Source organism: Gallinula chloropus, assembly GCF_964237585.1.
Source record: "Gallinula chloropus genome assembly, chromosome: 6".
Lineage (NCBI taxonomy): Eukaryota > Metazoa > Chordata > Aves > Gruiformes > Rallidae > Gallinula > Gallinula chloropus.
In genome coordinates this window covers 5,787,553-5,813,299 of record NC_140091.1, presented here as the reverse complement: position 1 = coordinate 5,813,299, position 25,747 = coordinate 5,787,553, and the positions used below count along the sequence as shown (strand labels likewise).

Genomic DNA, 25,747 nt, shown 5'->3' with positions numbered 1-25,747 from the left:
TTTAATTATTCAAATATTGGCATTTTCCTCAGAGCACACTGGGAGAATGCCTTGGCATTCTTGTGCACACGAATCAAAAAAGGCTAGCTGAGCTTTGCTTACATCTCCCAGAGATGCCTTCCTTCACTAAATTAAAAAAGGAGCAAGATAAGTGAGGGGAAAAGGCATACAAAGGAAGAATGGCTTGCTTTCAACCTGTGGTCCAGAGCCGATGAGAGATCAGCTATTTAATTTTAAGAGGTCTACAAAAGATAACTAAGAAAAGTTCACAAAGAGTACATGTAAGCTGGTAGCCTGTGTATTCCCATTTCCATTTCTCATGTTAAAGCCTTTCTGGGTCTGGAAATCAAAAGAAGACTCTTCTGCAGAAGTCATTTTTAATCTTTTTGAGGTGTGCTGAATCCAGTCACTCAGGAAACAAAACCTTAAGGAAGCCCACACTGACATTTCAGAAAAACACTACATTTAGGAAACATTTCCTCCTAACATTTCATTCCAAGCAGTTAGCAACTGGTTTCTGCCTTAAAATAAAACACTTTATCTCAGCTATAAACATTTACTGTGGATGACCCAACTGTGTGTTTTTTCTTAGGACCAGCGGGTGTTCCTTACATATCCCTAAAGCATGGCAGGGTTTAACCTACGGCTTCATCATGCAGCAATGTGCCAGACCGAGAGGAGCAAACAGTACATCTGTGTGCAGGAAAGCTGTACCTGAATTAATAAACTCCCCAGAGAGGTGTTCCACGGCTCTTACACTGACGTGTTCCACTTAAATAAATTTTATGCTGCTTTTTTTGATGCTAGCACTACAACAGCTGAAGAAAACCTGGCCATTTGGCAACTTGAGTGTGACATCGCAGTTAACAGAAATCTGACACATCTTAAAGAATGAAACACATATGCATAAGGTATTTTGGACTTATATATGCATTAAACTGTGAAGCTGCTGAATAAACTGTATTTATTTTATGGCTCCGATGATTTTATCGCTATTATTTCCATTAATCCACCACTAACAAGATGGGATGCTGGGACGACTCCCAACACTTCCTTGGTAACAGCTCTCAAAGAACTACCATTTAGGAAAAAAACCAAAACACCAAAATAACAACAAAAAGCCTGAAAAATACTTCCTTTCCACAAATTTAATGTTGTCAAAAAATGACGCCTGTCTGAGGCACAGGACTGACACCTCTGCATTCACTGATGATAGGTATATAAGGTCCAAAGGTTTGCAGACAGAGGGGCTTGATATAAAAATCATTACAGTACTAGGAGAAGTGGAATTCCCCACCACTCCTTGCTACAGAACAATCAGATCTTGCATTTACCATTAGAAGTTTAAAAGGACTACACTGACAAATCTTAGAGGTTTCCATAATCCACTAGTCACAGTTTCTCCCTTTAGGTTTGCATGGTTGGTCTCAGGGTAAACTTAAATCACCTGGTTTTGCAGGTGGTAAATTTAAAAAAAAAAAATCCCCAAACACAACAAACCCAACAGTATTTATACATTATTTTTTAACATGTACAGAACCATATGTCTATACAATATGGGGCATGAGCATATGTAAAAACCTTTCATTGCACATATTTGGGAAACCTTGCCCCACTTGCTTGTAGCTTCATTGCTCCGTTAGATACTGTGCTATTTTAACTCATTCTGAGAAAGGTTCTACAACATACCATGCCAGGCACAATATTTCCTATTACTTAGTTTCTTCTGCGTGAGAACTGTTCTAAATATGTATCATAGTTAAGTGGTCCCAAAGCCTCAGGCTGAAGTAAACATAACACATCTCTTACATCCCATAAAGCTAACCCAAGCCTTACGCTTCAGCTCGTGGTAATTGGTGTCATATAATTAAGCTTCATGTAAAGCTCCCATCTTACCAGAAATCCACATGAGGATTTCAAGCCGGAGTCAGCATAGAATATCTGCAGGAGGGATAGAAACATCCCTGTCCTGAGAAGTACTAGGTTTCTGAAACTCCCAGCAACATCAATCTGCATTTCCAGCACAAGATCTTACTCAGAGTCAGGACTGTACTGCTGCAGTGCTGCAGTGCAGAATACAAGACATACAAGAGAGGGGACCTTTGAACCAGAAGGCAAGCTGAAATACCTTATTTCAAAAGGAAACGAGATGAAGGCACTGAATTCATGCTTCCCAATGCCACAGCCATGTCTAATCCAAGCTCTGCCTACATAACGATAAGCACACGCTGCTTGTGCAGATCAGAAGCCCTTTCCAGGAGCTAGTTTCCTCTGCAGCACTGGGTATTTAAATGCATTATGTACCCTGCATTAGTTAACTCAGCTGGGAGAATCTGGCATTCTTTCAATTTCCCAATGTTTGAGTGTGGGGGTACTTGATGTCAAAGCTGCATTAATGCAAGCTTTCTGTATTCCTGGCAGAATTTGGCCATTGCTATTCTTGGGAAAGCCCTGCTCATTCCTCCCAGTCCTGGGGGTGGGAGGAGAAGAGACAGAGAAACAAAAGTGATGCAAGAGAGAGACAAGGTGCCTGGCATCCAACTTGCTGGGTGGCTCCTCTTATACCCGTTGACTATAGGCTCCTGCGATGACATCTTGCTGCTACAGCCAGGGATCAGATTCCAGGCATGGTACACAGAGGCAGCGTTGGCCATGAGTATTTCATAACCTCTGGACAGTAGTGAAATAGAAATACATATGAAAATACAGCCAAGAGGAGACTGAGAGGTACAAAGATATAGCAGGACAGCATAAAGAGCACTGGATACATGGATCAGTATGAGAGGCTTCCAGATGAGCAACCCTGGAAGACACAGGGGCATCAACAGAAGAACATACCCCACAAACCTCTCTTCACAGGAGCACCCATGTACCAGGGGTGGACAGATTGAGGCAATAGAATTGCTACTTAAGCACATGAAAGCTGAGTGTAAGGCCTTCAACGAGTAACAGCAGCCTCTCAGAGGATCCTAAGGCAGTGTTTCCAAAGAGACTCCCTTACGTGGTAATTGGAGCCAGAGCAGGAGGCCAGTAGCACCATGCCAGAAGTACGGCAGTTCCCAACTGCCCTCAGAGGAAAAGAGGACTGTATCTGAAATCTCCAGACTATTTACAAAACATACATGCCTTCAATTGCCACTGTAAATGTGTAATCAGGGCTAATTGACAGTTTTAAGAAGCTAGAGGGGATTGTTCTGCTGTACATCCAGGGACCCTTTGCAACACAATCTGACTGCTCTGATGTCTTCCTGGGTTTTATAAGCCGAGCACTGAGGAGTGTGGGCGGGTTTGCCGTGTCTGATAATGGCTTATTTGACAAAAGGCCAACACTAGCTGTGTGCTGACTCCAGTTGTGGTAAAGAAGGTATTAGGACTTTCCCAGTCCCACACACACTGCATTCACAGATAGCATGTAGCAGCAATTATGTTGCACAACTTAAAAGCTACTGAGTGGGGGGAGAAGGGCCAGGAAGAAGAGGGATGGTGATTTTTGGATTAAGGCAGTCATCCCTAGAATACAGTTTTCCTAGAGAAAGTGATCCGTGGAGAAGCTGAGGGAAAAACAAGTTGCACTGCACTGAGGCACAAGCCAATCATAACCCCAAATCCTGAGGGAGATTTTGGATTTCTATGGGAGGTGCTCTCTGGTTTGTTTGGGTTTTCCTTGGACATTCCATATCCTAGAAATGCAGAGTCATTCAAAACTCAACCCAGAGAGATTTTTTGAATTTGTATTTCCCTTTATTTCTGTGCTGGTCACTAGAAATGGGCAGAACAACCAAAAATCTTCCCCTGACTTCTGTCCATATTTCTCTTCTGACCTTTCTGTCCATTCCAGCACTATTTCTCTCATCTCTTTTCTAATGAAGGCTGAAATCCAGGCAGGCACAGAGCACCCTTGGCTCCCCGTTGACTTCACCAGAACCTGATGGGCATTCATTCCCACCTCAGTTATGTTCTCCTGTTTTCAAGTCTTCAGGGAAAGACCATGTTTTGTTTGTCAAGAACTTTTACAATCACAAACACCATGAATAGAAATCAGCCCAACTGCTGTCCACCTTCTCTCACATGCCAAGGTTTTGGCTCTGTACAAGCTGTCTCATGAGTAGCATGACAATAAAATTAGATACTGTGCCTATGAGGCCCATATTGCAGAGCTGGGTGTTGGCTTTACCCTGAAAATTGCATGCAGACAGAAGTAGTAGTAGCCAGGTGGACATACAAGCAGATGATGACCAGTGGGAAACACAAACAACCCATAAAGGAATGAAACTGTCCTTCAAGGTATTCTCTAAACACTTCCAAATTGTTGCTTAGAGGCAGCAAAGCCTCAAGGCTTTATACAATGCTACAAAACAAAGGGGAGGGAATGAGGCATATCCTCTACTATTTTCTCATGTTATGCAGCAGACAATCCTTTATGTTGTCCTGGGAATCCTCTCTTCCAAATAGGAGCTGGAAGGGGTTCATATTTCTGAGGGTGGGTACTCTGATGCCTGGTATGCAGGTATCTGTCATTTCCTCATTATACATTTTACAAAAAGGTTCAAAGAGATCTAAGCAGAGGACTCGCTTCCTCCTTTTGTTTGCCTCTGCCCTAATTATCTTTGTTTCACAATCGTCCTCACTGACAGAATTAAAAAAAAAGTTGATAACTGCCAGTCCACACTGACCCATAATGAAGCTAGGAAGGAGCAGACTCACATCCAACTGCAACAGCATCTACAAATCTTTGTCATGATAGCAGAGTATTTTGATATGTGTTGAGCATATTATTTGCCCTTTTCAAACAAACAAACAGCTCCTTCCACTTGCTTGCCATATTTCTGTGCCTCCTCCTCCTGAAAACAGATTTCTTACCTCATCAGTAAATGGAAAAGGGGAAACAAGACATAAATATGTAGAATAAAATAAGAAGCAGTCAGATTTCCAAGACCAAGCTATAGCCAATATTTCCTCTTGCTGTGACTACGGAAATTTGGGCTTGATAGTTCCAAGCACAGAAAGCCAATTATTCCACATATCTTAGATAAAGGCTGCAACTTTATTGAGGTTTTTCTTTTCTACAGCTCTTCAAAAAGGTCAAGATTATTCCATATTATATCCCCTGCCAAAAAGCAGTATAATTAAAATAGATGGACAGATTTTAATTTGTAGCAGGCTTCTATTCACAATGGATGTCTGTTTAGGGTACTTGTTTAAAATCTGGTAATGTTAAATTTGTAACAACAACAAAAAAATAATGGAGTTCTGTGTTTTCATATAATTAATTTATAGCAAATGTTTAAATACAGATTCTGTTCATAGCATATCCAACTACAGTGTATATATCAAAACCAGAGACCAAATTTTCACATTACGGCCTTAAAAGCAAATACCAAGGATGTGGCTGTATGGGAACACTGAAAATACTTCATGAAAGGAAATGCTGTAGAAATAAAAGTAGCTTTGGCTTCCTGTAGGTTTGATGGTGCCATGCCAAATTGCCATATGGGAGGCATTGGTTTGGGAGTATCATCCCTGCCTTCCAGGCTACGAGTTGGAAACAACATGGCGTTGGGGTGAGTCTGACGCTACTTAAATCCCTGGCAAAACTCTGGCAGCATCCAAGAGACCTCCAAAATTAAGTAAAAGCCAAAAATACTCTTCCAAATGTAGCACCCACAGATGCTACTGGGAAATAGTTCCAACAAAGAAGCACTCTAGAAGAGCAAAACATATCAACCGATAAAACTTGCAGTGATACCTTATATCTGAGTGTGTCAAGTTCAGCTGACCAACATGCAGCAGCCTCTCACAGGACAGTGGGTGGTCTCGCATAAGTGGGTTTCCTGTGTGGATGAACAGACCTTGTCTGCAGACAGGTACTGAGCTACTTGTCATCTCCATGTCCATCATGATGTTCTTCTCAGAAACCAAATTACAATGATTGTAGCCACCATTCACTGTCAAAAAAAGAAAAATAGCATAAGCCTTTGACTGACAACTCTCTATGTTCATTACCTTGTATGCTCATTACTTTGTATGCTCATTTGCATGTTTTGTGTGCTTATTTTGGATCTCCTTGCCAAACCCTTTTAAATGACATGGCAGTGGGAGTGAAAGGTTTCACAGGGAAGTAAAAATTAATTCCAAAGGAATTTGGATCTGTAAATTATGGTTGTTTATTTCTCTTTTGGGCTATTTTACACTTCATAACCTAACTCAAGAAACCTTACTCTGACAGCTTGCCTTCTTCCTCCGTATTTCTATGGCAGTCTTGCCTGTGTTAGATTTTGGAGAGGGATGTTTCAGAGTGCCTTTATTTTTCAGGGAGAGAAACACGCTGAAACGGTGACGTAAGTCAAGTTGTTCTTTGCAGACAATTATCTCTCTGATTTTTACTTTAGATGGGCATGTTTCTACTTTACTCTCAGGTCAACAGTGTGAAAAAATGAAACTAATTTGTTTCAATGTATACATTTAACTGTATTTTCCAAGTAAGCTATTATTATAAATGCTAATGCTATTAATAATATACTGTGCTCTGGTGAATATTAAATTTTACCAGACTTGGAAAATCAGGCTAACACTACAGCAATATTCTTCAGAAACTTACATATAAACACAAATTACAATCTAGCTAAAAAGAGAGAAGAAAGGAAGAACTGAGAATTAGTTAGCATTGGTCCAATGCTGCCAATTCCATTTCATTTCAAACATATTAGTTGGGGTTTTTACCTCTAGTGAACTGATCAAATAGTCACAGATAAGCACATATAAAGTGTTTGTAAGAAGTTTAACCTTCAGGGGCTAATAACCACTTACCATCATTTTCACTAGTGTATACAAATCATGCTTTTAAAATATGAGATCTCCCTTTAATCTGTTTGTTGGGATTTTTTTCACAGAGACAAAATGAAACAGTGTCTAAGGGCAAGTATGTTTCTGTAGATTTCACAGAGTCCAGAAGGTCATTCCTTCACCCTTGTACCTCGTGGTGACGGGTACTACAGAGCTCAACAGTGTCAGAGTTAGTCCATTCTCTCTGGAAACATCAAGTGTTGCACACAGAGGAAGAAAATTAATTCTGCTGTCACAGCAACAGGAAAGATAAAAGCCTATGTTCAGCTTCATTCAAATCACTGACTCTGACAAGCACCAAGGTTTGTCCTTTACTATTTATCTCGTCGTAGTTTTGCTGCCTATGAATTTTACCCAGCCAATGTCTATGTTGTTCAGCAATCTCAAAACTGGTGTCTAAGATGGGCTCAGCAACTTCAGGACATGTTTTCCTCTCCCCTTTGACTACAGAAGGCATTTAAATAAGCAGCTGAGTACCTGACCTTTAGACAGCTGCAGCTGATTGAAATTAAACCCTCTGAGGAGCCTTACAAACATGAGAAATAATTTTACACTGTTCTCATATCTGGTCCTTCTACTGAAACCCACACTGAACCTACTATTGACAGCAAAACTTCTACCATTTCAACACTATAATTTGTGTTATTAACCAGAGCAGGTATATTTTGATATGGAATCATAGAATGGTTTGGAACTGGTCTTTCTCCATCTTTCTTACAAGCCCAGTTTCTTACAACCCCCCTTGAAAGGCCACAGTAAGGTCTCCCCAGAGCTTTCTCTTCTCCACACTAAACAAGCCCAACTCTCAACCTGTATTCACAGGAGAGGTACTCCAGCCCCCTGATCATCTCCATGGCCTCCTCTGACTCACTCCATCAGCTCAATGTCTTACTTGTACTGGGGACCCCAGAGCTGGATGCAGTCCCTCAACCTGCTGGTCACACTGCTTTTGATGCAGCTCAGGATATGGTTGGCTTTCCAGACTGCAACTGCACATTCCCAGCCTATATTCAAATTTTCATCCATTAGTATCCCAATCTCTGCAGGGCTGGTCTTGATCAATTCATCACTCAGTCTGTACTGAGTTTTACACCTATATTATATAGGTATAATCACAGAATCACAAGGTTGGAAGAGACCTTTGTAGATCATCAAGTCCAACCATTCCCATTCTATGCTAAACCATATCCCTAAGTACCTCATCAACCCTTTTTTTTTTAAACACATCCAGGGAAGGTGACTCAAACCCCTCCCTGGGCAGCCTGTTCCACATCCAAAAACTCTTTCAGTGAAAAATTTTTTTCTATTATCCAATCTAAACCTGCCCTGGCACAGCTTCATGCCATTTCCCCTGAAGAGACCATTGCCCACCTCTCTACAGCCTCTCTTCAGGTAGTTGTAGGTGCTGATAAGGTCTCCCCTCAGTCTCCTCTTCTCCAAGCTAAACAGCCCCAGCTCCCTCAGCCGTTCCTCATATGATTTGCCCTCCAGCCCCTTCACCAGCCTGGTTGCCCTTCTCTGCACTTGCTCAAGGACCTCAATGTCCTTTTTATGGTGGGGAGCCCAGAACTGCACACAGTACTCAAGGTGTGGCCTCACCAATGCCGAGTACAGGGGCACAATTACCTCCCTAGACCTACTGGCGACACTGTTTTTGATACAAGCCAGGATGCCATCGGACTTCTTGGCCACCCGGGCACACTGCTGGCTCATATTCAGCCTGGTGTCAACCAACACCCCCAGGTCCTTCTCGTCCTGACAGCTCTCCAGCCAGTCTCCCTGCAGTGCTGCATGGGGTTGTTATGTCCCATGTGCAGCACTCTACACTTGGCCATGTTAAACTTCATCCCATCGGTCTCAGCCCATCGGTCCACCGTTCAGATCCCTCTGAAGAGCCTCCCTACCCTCAGGCAGATCAACACTTCCTCCCAGTTTAGTGTCATCTGCAAACTTACTGAGGGAGCATTCAATCCCTTCATCCAGGTCATTGATAAAGATGCTGAACAAGACCGGACCCAAGACTGAGCCCTGGGGGACACCACTCATGACCAGCCTCCAGCTGGATTTGGTTCCATTCACCACCACCCTTTGGGCCTGTCCAGCCAGCCAGTTTTTAACCCAGTTGAGGGTCCACCTGTCAAGGCCAGTGGCAGCCAGTTTCTCAGTCAGAATGCTGCGAGAAACTGTGTCAAAGGCTTTACTGAAGTCCAGGCAGACACATCCACAGCCTTCCCCTTGTCCATTAAGCGGGTCACCTTGTCATAGAAGGTGATCAGGTTAGTTTGACAGGATCTACCTTTTGTAAACCCATGTTGGCCAGGCCTGATCCCCTGGCCATCACGCATGTGCTGCATGACAGCTCCCAAGATGACCCTCTCCATGATCTTCCCCGGGACTGAGGTCAGACTGACAGGCCTGTAGTTCCCCGGATCCTCCTTCTGGCCGTTCTTATATATGGGTGTATATAATATTATATAATTAAGCAGATATCTCAATAACTAGTTAATTATATTTTCATGATATAAGGCTAAGTAAAGTCATAGTCGTGAAGTTTTGCAATGCAGTTTTGTTACATCATTTATGAAGTTCCAATCAGAGACTGTGCTCATTTTAGTGAGTTACTGTGTCAGCACAGCTCCTCAGAGCAAAGGTACCCTTAACACACACAAACCCCAGGTTCCTCTTATGGATAGCTGCTATCCCTATAGCTAACGAAAGGCAAGTAGGAGAGCCTCATCTGCTGTGGTCCTCTATAGTTACAGTCAATGGATGCTTTGAAAGTGATGAGAATCACATTCAGGTTTTTGGTGAGTATAAATGAGAAGAAACAGGTGACTGGGGAAGGCAGAAAAACTCTCTCGTAACTGGAGAAGTTGTGAAAAGGATCACAGCACAAAAGTCTATTCTCCTCCCCTGGCTGGGCTCCACAGCCTCCCCACCATGCTCCACGGCACCATTGTAATAGGGAAGACCATGGCAGATGAAGACACAGTCCAGGCAAGCATCCAGACCCACAGAAAAGAGTGGGTACATGTGACACCCAAATTACAAGTCTCGTGAGGCATTATTGTGACATTTCCAGAATAGAATTCCCTGTTTCCAGTGAAAAGTTTCAGTGTTTGGCTGATACATTACATTTCTTGACCATTTATTTATTTGATTTTTTTTTTTAAGAAGCGAGAATCTTTAAAATTGGAAAAACAATAGCGGGTTTTTCCAACCCAGCTCCACCACAATTCCAAGGCATGTGATAAATCTTAGGAACTGGAGGCCAGGGTTATTTTATATAAACAAAACACCCTGGTAAGATTTTTAGGAATGATGGGTGAGATTTTAAAGAGAAACCAATTTGTACTTAAAATAAACAAAATGGGCCGTTAGCCTTCTTCATGGTAATTAATAGGTATGTTCTAGTGACTTCAGATTTATATTCAGAGTTCCCTGAATTGCCTGTGATTGCTGTAGATGTCTCTGAAAAACTGGAATGCTGCACAGAACGGCAGCTTATAATCGGTGGGTTTGGAAGGAGGCGTTTGAGAAGATCACTTTGGATGTCTTTCAGTTTACGGCGGGTGTCTGTATCCATTAGCTCTTCCCTGCTTGTAATTAGGACATAAATGATCTTTGTGGCAAAGCTCCATCAGGTTTTATTCCATTCTTATTTTGGCCTTATCCCATCACAATTTAACTCACTTCAGGCATAATATCTACCTTAGCAAGACTATTGTCAGACTTGTAGCTGTTAATTTGGATACATGAGTCACATTTAAAGGGTATCTAGATACACTATTGAACACTGGTGAAATAAGTTCTACACACTTTTAAAGGCCACACATCCAGGGGAATTTGGTAAATCAGTCTTACCTACAATACTCAATTCACAGTTCCTCACTTTTTCCATCAGCGATGTTACCTGGAATATATTCAAGATGTATCTTCCCTCAAAAATACTGTCGATTGTTTTAAAATGTTTAAGATTTATACTGGACCTGTACTAAAAGGATTTTCTTTCTTTCATTCCCTAAATTATAGAAGTCTGAAATTCATTAGGGCTTTCTAAATATGTGTTTTATTGATTTTATCGTATTATCAAAACAAAGAAACTTAAAGCTTCCACCAGAATTCAGCAATACCAACTGTAGCATACACCAGTACCTATCTGGGTGAAGATGGAGATTTCCTACAATAACATGAACGCTATCCCTGCACTGTCAAAAATTATTATCTCCTCTTGTAGCTGTCAAATCAGAAAATACATATTCTCCCTGCAAAGGTACAGAACACTTAGGTTAAATCCATGAAATGATGTGTTTCAGCCAATCAGCTGTGCACTTGCTTTCACAAAGTACCTTACAGACATATTAACAAGTCCTACAAATCTCCTGCACAACAGTGCCTTCTATGAAGTCGCACTTGCATCAAAGCCCTCTGAAATGTGCCCGCCACATGGGAGTTGGAACAATGATGGACAAGGAACACCAGCAGCTCACTTTTTTACCAGTCCCCCCCGCCCAACCCACAGCAAGTAAGAACTGAGAGATCATCTCTGAACACAGACAACCAGAATCTATGATGTGAAAGCAAATTCAATGCCCCTGAAAAAAAGGGAAAACCAGACTGGTTTACACCAGTGAAACTGAGAACAGAATCTGCGCCTTTGACAACCGGCTGTTTTATACAATATTAATATCACTGGCTGGCACACACAAGATTTAAGCATTTTCCATGTCTGGAACTAGATCTCCTCTTTCACTGGTATCGAGGGGCCTTTAACCTACACACTGTAACTTACCCATAACAGATGAAAAGAGCACATACTCTCTGCCTTATACGGGAGAGTTCACCCTGCTTTCAGCAGAACCAAGCTTTTTCATAAATCCATATAAAAAACTAATCCTCATTTACAGAGAGTAAATCTAATAAAAGCAGAATGGTTTCCAGAAGGATCTCATGGAAGTGGAATCCATCAAGGTAACTTTTGTCTTTCTCTTTTTCTGTCCTGCAAGTTTTGATTTATACCTTTATATTTAAATGCTTGTGAAGGAACGGAAGAGGTTGATACAGTAGTGTGCAAAGGCTGCAATTAGGCAATTCCTTCCATATGAGTAATCAAATTAGTTCAATTTTGGGTATCTCGCTTCTCTCATTCTCGGGTAACTGACTTTGGGGGAGTTTTTTCTTGATTTGTGCCAGATTAAGGCACAAGAGAAGTGGTCCCAATGATGGTGGTGAGGCTACGCACCTCAGGAAGAATGGCTCACACTGGCCAGGATCTGCAGATTCAACCCTACATTTCTTGCTGGGGTAAATCTTCCTAGAGGGAAACAGAAAATCTCCTCACACAAAGGGAAACCTGTCTGCATAACAAAAAGATCACCATTTAAAACAAACCTACTGAAGGGCAAGAGCTAGCTTCCTACCTTCCTTCCTTCCTTCATGGGGAACTTTTTGTTTACCATTCAGGAAGACTTCACTCTGACTGATAAAATTAGCTATTAAGGCTAAGAAGAACAGAGCAAGGACTCACCAGAAGGGTAGTTGTTCAACAACAAACGCATGTTGCAGCGCTTTGGAGTTTACCTAATTAAGGCCAATGAACAAATAGCTGAAATGATGTATAACGTTCAAAATAGAGATAGATCTGAAATATTTGCCTAACATACTTAGATATCCCCAGAGCATTGTGGCTTTTGCACGAAGACCAAACTAGGTCATTTGCTTTTTTTTTTTCCTCCTTACGGCTTCATTCTCTTTAATTACTTCTTTAAAAAAAAAAAAAAAATTGCCATTCTTGGTTTTGTTTGGATGTGATGTCCAAAATTTACCACGACAACACTGAGAAATGGAACGCTGTTACTGGCAGCTGGGTGAATCACGTGAGAGGAGTAAAAAACCAAACAGCACCAGATTTTCTCAAGTAAGTGAAAATCATCCACATCCTCCAGTGAGAATTATTAACTCAAAAGGTGCCAACACTGCAAAGCCATGTAGTGCATGTACCCATCCTCAGCAACCCATTCTCCATAACTAGGCTGAGTAATCTCCATTTCTGTGCTGCTGGATTGACTGCCACAACTCCTATACATTCAGTAATTAAAGAGCATCAAGAGGGATGCACAGCACTACGCTGCCAGCTTGAAGACTTTTATGGATGAACTGATTCTTGAAAGTACAGAATCTTCAAAACAATTCATTAACATACTGCATTTTTGACATTTTCAGCAACAACAAAATCAACACTTTCCCAAAGTTTTTGACGCCTGCCAAGCCATTTTCCATGGTGAATGGGAGGATTTGTCTTAATCCTGCACCAAGACTGAGAGACAGAAAAGTAGCATAAAGGCCAGAAAGGAGATACTACAACTGTTCTTACACCTCCTACAAGGCAAGTCTGACTCTGAAATCATTGAGACAGATTTTCTATGCCTTGTGGAAAACAACAGGGTTTCTCCTTTAGTTTCACTGAACCACTATTAAAAGGGATATGAGTTTGGGTTTAAATTTTTCTGTTATGGACATAGCTTCATGTCTGTGTGCTATCAATGCTATACACCACTAAGTTTCTTTCCCAGGGTGGCAAGAAACCCCTTAGAAGAAACGCCTCAGAGTAGTACATTAAGGTGCAGAATTCTTTCCCTGTTTCATTAATTAGGAGTGTTCTGTGATGCACAGGTAGTAAACACAGGATCTGAACAGCTCAGGAAACAACTACACGGACAATAGCTATCAAACAAAGTCAGTGTTAGATGAAAAAGTTACTAAAAATGTTTCAATGTAATTGTGTTGTTATTTAAGCCCATTGGGTCAAACACATTGACCTTCAATAGGGCCATTTGTTACACACAGCTCCTTTAGTTCATTTAGACTGGCAAAGAAAGGCAACAAACAATTCTTTCTCCAAACTGTCAAGACAGAGATCTTCAGGTCTCTTTTATTGCTGCTTGTCCTTACCTGAGAACTGAAGTGGTTAACAAAAGCAGCACTAAATTTTCACTGCTGCATTCAAGAGTTCCTATCTCAAAAATGAACAGAGCAACTCACACCATGTTCCAGGTTCAGCCTAGATCTCTCTACCAGTTACAACCTGTTCACATTTTAAGTCCTGTTTCATACAGCTGGTAGGGACTTGGCTTCATTTATTTACAATGCTTGTACATTACCTCAATAAAAACATGGTGAGAGCCAAAAGATTCTTTATTATAGAGCAGACCGTGCTGTACAGTCAGAGTCAAGTACAGACTCAAACTGTCCTACATTTGTGTATCAAAACAGAGGTGGCAGATACTATTTGAAAAAAAGACACAGATTATATGACTCTGTCAAAGTTTACGGTTAAAACCAACAGCATTCAACAAGATTAAAATAAAAAAGAAGGATCTCTTTCCTCCAAGTTTGCTTGAACCTTCCTATAAAATCCTGTAACAGAAATACTTACTTCTTTACTTTCACACTGATGTATGAGTGAAGACAGAAGGGCTAAGAAAACTCTTGTAAACTAAAACAACCCAGCTAGCGAAATAAATTGTTTAGTATCAATCTTAAAAACTTGTGAAAGATAAATATAACCCATGTGTGTCTTTCTAGTAAATTCTGGGCCCTAAGTGTTGGCTACATCTATATTTGTTATTTCATGTTCAATTTATTTTTAAAACAAGTTATTTGGACTGCATTTCATTTCTGTTCTGTGGAACTTCTTTTTGCAGACTACACAAAGCGTTTTAAAGACTGCATGAGAAGGGTTGGCATTATTGAATAAAAAAGCGTAGCTAATTTTATATCAGTCAAACTTCCAGCAATTTTAAAACATTTCAGGAGTTTAGAGATACATAACCTTTTCCCCTTTGAGCATGCAGATAGATATGCCTCCCATATTTGACTTTTTGAGTTATTTTCAAGGTAAATCTTGGAGTCCAACAGGCAGGCACAGAACACAGTAACAATACACTACATCTTTCATTGCTAAAATGGCTTGCAACATTAAGTAGTTTAGATTTCCTGCAGAGACCTTCAAAACACTTGCTGAAGTTAGTGAGTATGGCCGAGATTCAGGAAAAAACATGCCATGTACTTAGGTTCCAGTGACTTCACAGCCTTAGTTGATGTTATGAGTTAGACTCTACATGTGTAAGAATATAACCATTTTAGGCAACAGTGAATAGATTGTCAGAGAAATAAAATAACTGTCTGCTATCACAAGGAGTCTTTCATTACACAGGTTTGAAACTCAACGTTCTTGGCTTCCTATTTGGATCTCAGACCTCTAAATTATGTCCTCAAACACAGCTGAGAGCAGACTGAAAATGACCACTGCCGTCTTTTGTGGCAATCAGGACAAGACCTTTTACAGCCTGATGAAACACAGGTCTTGTCTTTACACTTATTGTTACACAGTCTCCTCAGCTTGCAATCACCTTTTGCCTGTTGCCAGGCAATCTGAAAAATATTGTTCTCAGCACATCTGGCCTTTTTTGTGGTCAGTTATCCTTTCTCACTGCTTGGATTTTAGTAACAGGGGGAAAAGGCATTAAAATAAATGTTTTAGGAAAATATTAAGCTCAACAAACATTATTTTAATTAAAAGGAAATCCTAAAACCCTCCTAACGGGCACTTGGAGAATATAAGCGGAATGTAATGAAATTCGATGTATTTCTTTTTCAGTTTTTAAGACGCCCATGTTTGGATTAGGTTTAATTCTTAGTACTTCTGATAGGTATGATATATCAACATTCTCCTCAGCTTCCCAAACACAGGAGAACAGGGATGCCTCTGTCACCTTGTGAATGAACATAGTCAAAGGAGACGCAGATACTGCCTTTGGTCCCACACTTCACTTCCCCACTCACCTACATTTCCCTTTCATGTCTAAGCTTGGCTTGAAACCCTCTTTCATCTTTAAACCTCTCCAACCTGTGCCTCACCTTCCAGTACACTATCCAGGGTGCCACGTATGCAAGGTTGTTGCCTCACTGTACAAAGCTGGCTTTACCAAGCGCTATTTAGATGCACAAGCTCTGTCCCTGGCCAAAGCTGGTCACACTGAGTACCAGACAACCCTATTTTTCAATGTGAGCAACACTCATGACACGCAGAAGCTGCTGTCAGTCTGACTGGTTTAAACTGCCTGTCCTCACATGAGAGCTATGAACAGCCTGTGCCCCCTGAGACCAGCTGAACCAGGATGAAACAATCCACACTCCCCATATAAGTGTCATTGTGCATACTGGTGTAAGGTATAACACAATTCTACACCATTTAGCATTACGTACACACTCACCTGCCCTTGTCCCCTTTTGTCTTTTTTGTTGCTCTAAATGGACACCACCAGGGTTTTCACAGCAGCCTGTAGTGAGACGGGGCCTGTAGGTTAAAAGAACTCCAGAGTGACTCTTTCAACACAGAAGTTCACACATTTTGCGATGAGGGTACTTGAGCTGTTCCTATTGTAAACATGTTTTCATCATCAACTATAAGACTCCATTGAGAAGATCTTTCCATGCGTTCACAGTCTGAGCAAATCTACTCCTTTAGCTTTATTCCTCTGTACCATTTAATTCACTAATAGCTAGAGCATGCCTACCATGAACTGTGTATGTGTTATTACTTTCCCATTTACTTATTAAACCCTGAACTTTTAAACACCCCCGATCTCTGCTCCCCTATATTTCAATTAGTCCATTTACTCTCTCTTTACTATGGAAGTTCTCGCCAGCAGAACATGTAAAGTCTCTGCAGGGGCATTTGCTCTCCCAAACATTAGATACACATGGATGTGCAGGGAATGAAAACTGGGGGTTTTCCATATGGCACATAACACATGTCCTATGTAAACATATGTGTCTCTATGTCCCAAGAAGGTATTTCATGTCTGCCTGGCTAAGCTGTACACTGTATTTGTTAAAAAGGAAAAAACCCACCATGCAACAGAGCACAACAAAAATTATTTCCATCAAGATGTTGGACTCAGAGATTTAGAAGTGTAGAGGTGTCACCAAATCAGTAAACGCCACAGAAAGTAACTGCTACAAAGACAGCTTCACTGTAAGATCACACAGGGCTATGCAGAAATGGTACATTTTGAACAAAGGGGGAAGCTGATAACTGAAAAGCATTTTCAGTGCAGGCTAGACAGAGGAAATGTCCTGGTGGGATGCCAATGCACAACATCTAGTCCTAAGGACCTAATTCTGATGCATATATTTGGAAACCAGTTTACTCACAAAGGAGACCGAAAATTACTCACAATAGGAATCAAAATGCACAGGGAGTCTAGAAAGAAATTTCCATGTTGCTATGTGATAGGAATGCTCCAACATGTAAAAGGAAGACAACAGAGAGGAGCTAGTAAAGCTCAGCTTCCAGCTTTGGGTTGTCTTCCATTTGCTGGCCCTCTGAAAAGTGTGAATTAAGGTCCTTTCCTACAAGAGGCTTCATGAGTCTCTCCTCTCTACTGTTTTTGCTTCAAGCTCACTTGTTATAGGAGTTTCTTCCAGACATTTTTTCCTGGTTCTTTATGTATCATAGTGATGAAAAACTACAGTAAAAGGGCATTCGATTGCTGAAGACTACACATTCTCCTGACACAACTTGCATTGGTTTCTCCATTCTCTTCTTAAAAAGGAGACATCTTCACATACACAACCTTTACGTAGCCTCACAGCAGATCTCCCACACCTAACAAGTAACCAACACAACTTACCAATCTCTTTGTGCTCTCGTGTAAAATAATTTATAATGAAAATGCAAATTGCTACCACAAACAGGCAACCATTTCACCTACACAATCTCTTTGATCAATTAACACTTGATAGCTATACAGTTAACAGCTTCATTACAGCTTAAAATCAACACTGCCAGAATGAAAATTCAAGACCAGCAAACGGTTCCCCAATATATGCTGAAGAGAGCAACAGCCCACCTCTGCTACTTTTCATTTGCTGTTTTCATTGTTTGACATTTCTTTCTGCCAGGATTTTGGCATTATTTCAAGGCTTGATTTGAAATATATTTAACACCAAGTGATTTGCAACGTCGTTTTCTATTTTACCATAACTACGCTTGGGACTAATTCTATTTAAGTAGAATTTTCCCCTCTGCACTCGTTGCCAGTGAACAGGCCTCTTGCAGGCTCTCCACACTGGAGTGCACTTCTCCCAAATGTTACACAAGAGTGAGAATAGCAGTTGTATCTAAGTGCAGTCTTAGTATTCTAGATACATGCAGTGCAGGCTAACCATACACCTTAATGTTATCATCAGTAAGAACAGTCTACTGAAGGCCAAACATAAAAGTTCTTGCTGCAATAAATATATGTCATTTAACATTGTAAGAAGAAAAACTTGTCTCTATGACTTAAATTCAGGTGTTTATCCAAAATGGGGCAGTTTCAGACAACAACTGGGAAGGCTGAACATTGTTGACTCTTCACAAAGTCAGGTCCTGATAATAACACCCTCACCATTACCTGTTGTGCTGTGCAGTTTTTTAGCAGACTGTGGGACAGGGTAAGAATGAGGCTATTGCAGAATCTGCTGTGAAGAGGTAAAAGCACAGGGGAGAAGAAAAACAGAGATACGATGAGGCAGAAGATTAAAGGGTACAAGGGTTGCTCTAAAAAGGGAATGGTGCTATCTTACATGAACACAGATTAAACAACAATTAGAAGTTCAGATCCTGTGAATCTTCCAGTGATGACAGTGGGCAGTTTCTATGGATTAGGAGGTATATGGACTGAGTACTCACTGCTTTTATTTAGCACTGCTGCCTTCTACATTCTTCTGTAAACTGGGTCTGCACTTTCCACACAAGTAATGAGAATAAGGTATCTCAGTGATTACATTAAGCTGGGTATTACATTGAAGAAATAGATACAGTGTCACTGTAATCATAAACCCTTTATTCTGATACAGACTGTGGAATCACAGAAAAAAGGGCTGAAAACATCTTCAGAAGGTGATTTTCTCTACCCTGTCTCCTTACAGCATAATCCAATCTCACAACCCTAAACTAGTGTTTGCCCAACCTGTCTTTTTCAGCCTCCAACAATTCCCTAGCACTCCCAGCAACATCCTCAGTTGTTTCAATTTACTTAGAAATTTTTTCCTAATGTCCAGCTTAGTCTGTTACGTATTGTCCTGTCCTAACTGGACATGGAGAAGAGTCTGTTCTCTCACCCTTTATAGCAACCTATTACATCTTTAAAGGCTGTCTCCACTCAGTCTTCTCTTGCCAGTGTTACACAGCCCTCATTATTTCAGTTTTTTCTCATAAATCATGTTTTTGAGAGCTCTGATCTCTTCCTGCTGCCCCCCTTCTGAACTCTCCCCAGCAGACCTTTTTCTGTACTTTATGCTACTCTTTTTTTCTCCAGGTTTTAATCTATCAGATCCTGTTCTTTGCACATGGTAGCAGGTACACACATCCTCTGCTGTGAGCCAGCAAGGAAGGAGCACAATGGCAATCAGACTCAGCAGCTGAATCTCATCTGCATTATTTTATTTTCTCAGATAAAACACTGACTGATGAGGTTAATGAACCTTCGGTACAACCCAGTTTTCCTGTTGGTTCTTACTGTTGCACTCAACTGCTCACTGCCTAGAAATCTCACTACAGAACTTACGCATCCATGCGGAGGTGAAGGTTGCCCCCACCAAGATACCATCACTCCGTAATTCAATTTGGCAGCATAAAACATTAAACAAAAACTCTGAAGGAAGTGTACGTACTTGTTCAGATTTCAGTCTTAAGGCATTCTCAAAACTCTAACTGGGCCTGACTCTTCAGGTTTACAGCATTTTTCCCACTGACCATCCCCACCATCAAGAAGACATGAAGGGTATGAAATCAGGATCAGATCTATTTGATCCAGGAAAACTGAGAGCAATTCACTAATCATATTTTCTCCAGGTTGAATTCTATTCTTCTCTGGTTGTCAATCAGGAGTCGCTGCTGTAGTCAGTGAAATAACAGTACTACAGAAGTCAAAGGTGCAAGATCAGATCAATAAAGTCTTCTAGAACTGAGCAGATAAGATGCATATTAGAGGGATGAACTGTAACATCTCCATTTCAATAAAAGCCTCTGGTGCTCAATTAGACATACCAATACCAAAGTCAGCTACTCTGTAAATACTGTTGATTAACCAAACTGAGCTATTCAGACTAGATTTGAGGGTCTCAGACTGAGAAATTCTATCTTGTTACAACTCCGGGCAGATGTCCAATTCCTTCCCTCATTCCCAACACCTTGGCACACTGCTAACCTTGACAATGAGGGATGTGGATTTGTCTCTGGAATATGCGCTGTTATGTGACTAGTGATGGGAAAAAAATGCCAGGTTAAGAGCTGTGAAGATGAAACTGTTCATAGCAGGTAAAGCGTGGTCAAAAGGTGTGCAAGGTTCCTTAAACATCAGGACCAAAGAGCCAGAAACATGCCTTGTAAGACTACTTCTCAGTGGGAAACAGAGAGCTTACAGTGAAGTGACCAAGTTTGTGAATAGCAGGCATAGCACAGGAATTGAGAGCAACTTCCAAAGACCACACAGTTTACAGGCTGAACCCAGAAAGAATGCCAGTGTGCTTACTGCATTGTATTTTCTGTGGGATATCTGCATCTAGTTTATCCACACGCTGCTGAATTTAGTGTATCTCTTAGAAAGACATCAAATCTCAAAGCAGAATCTTTAAATGGTGGAGAATTGCTTCTGCAGTAGTTTGTTTCATGGTTCTCAGCAGGAATTTTATATAGCTTGAACTTGTTTGACTTCAGTTCCCAGACACTGGGGCTCATTATGCCTTTGTGTGCTAGATGAAAACACAAGCCATACCTGGTACATTTCTCACTTTTTAGTTAACTTTACACTTTGTTCCTGCCTTTTCTTCAATGACTAACTGGCATCCTCCTTCATTTTCTCACAGTATAGTGTATTCTCCAGATCATGAAGTGTTTGTGTGAATCTTCTCCTAAACACAGCCAGTGTTTCCAAGGAACCTTGTTAAATTGTCAACACTAGAACAGTAGAGTACTAGAATCATTAATAACATAAAACAGCAATGTTGTTTTGCTACTTCTCCTGATATGTGCCTAAGCACAGCTCTCCAATTTTATTTTATTATTATTATTCTGCCATAGAATCAGAATAGGAGCTCTTGTTCAGCTAGCAAATTCTTAATGTTTTACCTGAGGCTACCTGGTTGGATCCTTTAATGCTCTCAGAGTTTGGGGGAAGGGAGAAGTATGGGTTTTCTGGGTTTGTGTGTGCGTGACTTTAAAACAAGTCTCTGCTAAGAAATAGAATAATGTCACCAAATTATACTACTGTGCCTCCAAACTTAATGACCCAGAATGAGTTTTGCTGTCGATGGGCCTAACTCAATAGGCACCACTGAAAACAATGGAGTCCCCCAGTGTGTGACCAAAAAAGAAAGAACAACTTTTTAAGGAATGTAGCAACTGCAGAAGCTCAGTAACCACTTATGAAACTGAGGGGAGAAAAATCAGCCATTTGAATTTTCTGTTTACAGGCAAAAAGGGCTCCAGCAATAGAGTCAGTGAGTGTGAGACTTCTGTTGTTTTAATTAAGCCTTTCTTAGGTTTGCCTTGTTTGGTTTAGCACAAGTTCTACAGAACACATCTAAACCCCATGGCTGGTTGCAAAAGGCAGCAGAAAGGGAGTAACTTAAGCCATTTAAAAAATAAAGGAGCTGGATGCTGAACATGTGTCATCCGAGCCTCACGCTAAGCCATGGCCTTTTAGAGCTAAAATGATTGCCGACAGAGCAGAGCACAGCTCACAAAAATCCGTATTTACCTGGCAGAAATCCATGGGATCCTGAGCACGCTAAGAAATTAGCTGAGATGAAGAGGGAGGAAAGCAACCTCTGGAAGTTCCCAAAAAGAGAAAAACAAGGAACTTTTCCTTCTGGTTGTCATTGCCCTTTATTTACATGGATCCTGGCAGTCCAGAAATGAGAAAATATGAGAGCAGCACAACTCCAAAATCACTATTTGTGACACAACAGAAGCAAATACCATGCATTATTTGCACTGTAAATTGTTTGTTGTAGTTTTCCAAAAAAGCAGAGCAAGGAAAGAAGGGACTATGATTCTATGACTAGCACCGCAAAGCTGGGCCACCTCAGAGAACACTGCAGGGAACTCTAAGCAGGCATGACTTGATCTAGTGAGTCCTCATCCTGCAGAGTAACACCCAGGAGGGTGGGGGGGTGGGAGGCACCATCCCCCCCACACCCCCCAAGAAAGCCTGTCTCTGGAGGCCTGATTAGCCAAAGTCCAGGGCTAGGCTGGCACAAATGCTCAAAGCCCGGTTCAAAGACAAGCCCAGATGTTAAGACACTGCACTGTCAGCCATAGGTGCTTGGTCAGTGGCTGAGCTTAGAAAGGACTACGCTCTACAGAAACATCATGCACTGCAACTAGTCCTGAATGAGCAAGTGTGGCTTCCCAAAGCTCAGGCATACATCTCCTGTACGTCAGTGCTTTGCCTTTTCTCAACCAGTGTGGAAAAGCAAAGTATCTTGTTTCTCTGTAACTGAATCCCAGCCATGTATATACAGCTAATGACTGGTTACACCACACATAATGAAGAGTCACATTTTGCTAACTGCATAGAAAATAAACAAGCTAAAAAAGAAAACAATTACTGGCTTTGGTAGGAATCTCTCTTGACCTTCCTTCTAGACTCAGCCTCCTGATGCTCAGACTGATATGCATTATAGTCACTGTAAGGCACATGTACTCCCTACTCTGGTTTTGCTTCCCCCTTTCATGCCCATTAATATTTCTTAACTGTGTTTGCTGAAGAACATCCATCCAGCAGAGGCCGGAGCATCAGAAGTACTTTGATCTACTCAGGATCTCCCATGGCTTTTGTCCTTACACCCACCTCACTGAGATGCAGCCACAGCAAAGGAGCTATCCCCAGCTTTTCTTCTGACATGACAGGGCCACGAGGGGACCTTATGCCCTCCTCCCCTCAGCACTGGAGAAGGGACTGTTCTTTGTACATACAGCAAAAGCTGTGCAATTCTACAGCTCGGCCTGTTATTTATTGATATTGCCAAAGCACAATGGATTATAATGCCATTGCAGTTTATTCTGCACAGAAATGAACAGAAACATGACTCCTGCCTCAGAATGTTCATAGCTTAAGAGACTGATTGATACAAGCAGCAGAGCACAAAGGAATGATGAGCCAGTGCCACTCAGCACAGCAGCAGTGGCCTTGGCATAACCATAACTTAATATTTCTACATCTTTTGTCTGCATCACGGGCCAAACAGAGCATGTCAAACCTCTTGACATGCACTAGAGTGCTGGGCTTACATTGTGGTCATAAAGACCAGCAGGTAATGGTTGTCATAAGAGAAAGTGGGGAAGGGTGAGAGGCAGGGAGAGAGAGTGCATGCATGCACATACACAAAAATGTTCTGCCCCTGCAACCTGTACTCAGAGCTAAGGGAAACCCTCACGCTTCCACATCACTGCCTTTGGTAAAGAAGGAAAACAAGTTCCTCCTAAACATCCTATCATCGTATCCCGTTCCTCCCTCTGCTCTCCTATGGTCAAGGTAAGCCGATGTCACAGCAGTGTCTCAAGAGGCGACATGGTGACTTGCACACCCATGTTTGTGTGGGCATCACAGGTCCTCTCTTCCAGGGAAGGAAGGAGCAGGTCATTAGTTGTTTCAGTCACAGTTGGACAAGGACAAGTTATATATAGGCTTGGAGAGGAAAAAAAATTTTTAAAAATGAGGGACTTACGCTGACAAGTGGCTGGTAGGGATAATGACCCCAGTCAGAGTCCTTGTGTTCTTATAAAAAAACTCTTGACAAACCCCAGCATCTGGTAGTTCAGCTGTGGGTTTCCGCTGTTTATTTTTCTATTCCAGTGTTCTCATCCCTATGCACTGCCTGTGCCTGGCCCTGTTAAGCATTCCAAGTGCTACAGAGAATAATTGAGAGAATAAAAACCCCAGGCTCGGCATCAGGCACGTACAGAAAAAAAATGAAACTGCTTAAATCCTTCCTCGCATTGATGGGAACGAAAGCAATAATCCCTCAACAGCACAAGAAGCAGGTCCAAGGCGAACGCAAACTAGGAGTGTTGAGCCCCAGCAGACTTCCTGAACTGGTGCAAATGCACATCAACACCAGGTTATCTTGTTCTAACCAGTAGGAACCATGACCAGCAGAAGTAGTTACTCCAGCTGTCCAGAGGACAAATCCTGTTCATGTCCTACTTTCAAAGAGCTTAGCCCTTTCTCTATTTCTCTCTTCCCTCTTCACCTTCACACTGGTAATCTCAGTTACAAAACCAATCATAACCATACTGCTTCTGATTACTACTGTCTGCCTGACACCACTTTAAAATTCAATCACTGACATCATCACATCACAGATGATAAGTCTGATCAAAGGTAGCTCACTTCACTTCCAGGTTTTTCTGCAGAATATTGATAATGCAATGCCTTTCTTCTACCCACACCACCAGCACGGCCATCCAGCACCCCATTAACTGGCATTTCTATTGCTAATACATCCTTTTCTGTGATCTTTGATCAAGTAATTGCTACTGATAATCATCCACTCTAGTGCAGGAAAAATAAACAGTGGCAGTGGGAATGAAAATATACAAGTTGGGGAAAGGCTCTTTTGATAAAAACAGGCCTATGCAGCTATGATTAAAAAATATGGGGACTACAGGGGAACCCTGGGCTGTACACATACTTGGAGAAGATTCCTCCCTTACAACGCCAGCAGAGCTACAACTCTGCTCCTTCTTGCTGTACCAGCCTGCAGTCTGCAATGCACTATTTTCCCACTACACCATCTCCACGGTTCAGGGTCAGAAAAGAAGCAGTGGTCAGTGCCTGAAAGCCAGTCTGGAAAGAAGCCCAAAGTTGAAGTTCCGGTCCTTTATGGCAAAAGCAGAGCAGAAGAGTTTTATCAGCTCCAGAGATGCACTTCTTCTCCAGGAGGAGGTAGCCTACACTGAGAGGTGTCTCTGCAATGCCCGAGGGGGTTGTTCCTGCCTCACGGTCAGGAATGCAGTCTCTGAAAGCAATTTTTAAAAACATCTTTTGAGAAATGGCCTATCTTTCAGCTCGAGGAAACCATGTCCTCATTTAATCAGCAGGCAACCAGAGCTGTTAGCAGTAATTGGCGATAATCACAGGAGAATTTTATTCAGTGACAATTCGTTTTCTGTAATTATTACTCTGTTCTTATAAAAGTTACCTAAATGCTGTGCTCACAGCTACAAGAAGAACATTCCCAATGCCAACTCTCGAATTGTTTTCACTTTTAGAGATGCATAATATTGAAAGCAGATGTACCAAACTGAACCTTTTTTTGCAACGTACTGTAACTGTTTTTAAAATGTGACTGTGGTACAATGCATGTCAAACAGCTGAATTCAAGGTAAAAAGTGCTGCCAAAAGCAGAAGACAAATGAAGTTTAAAATCAGTTTTGGCAGATTAAATGGAGACACTTTGAAGCCATAAATCAGATGGCCAGTCTCTAGGAAGTTAATAATGCATGTATCCTTTCTCCGTATTTATTATCCCAAAGTTATACGGAAAAACAAGCCAACATCAAAAGCAAATTTGTACCTCAGTGTCTAAAATACTTCACCTGAGCAGCAGTGAAACTATGAGCAAGTTCATCTCCCAGTATTTGCTTGTTCTGAAGACAGATGAAAGACTAATATTTGTATGTAAGGCACACAACTTCTCAGTGTTCAGAATCCTTGTCTAAAGTAAACATTTGAGCCTTGTGCATTCTCAATAACGTGAGACTCGGCATTCACAAACCAGTGGATATCTGGATTACTATTTTTTAACATTTGTTATGAACAAACCCATGTCTGTTTCAAATTGGGTT

General features: G+C 41.4%; 1 protein-coding gene across 1 annotated transcript in view; it reads right to left on the bottom strand.

Moving 5' to 3' along the window:
• GLIS1 (GLIS family zinc finger 1) overlaps positions 1-25,747 on the bottom strand; it is a gene marked incomplete at both ends in the record, with an annotated part of 198,824 nt that overhangs the window by 100,203 nt on the left and 72,874 nt on the right. Inside the window, one exon of the mRNA XM_084266375.1 lies at positions 5,747-5,945. Coding sequence (XP_084122501.1) covers positions 5,747-5,945 — 199 coding nt within the window. The remainder of the gene's footprint in view (positions 1-5,746; positions 5,946-25,747) is intronic.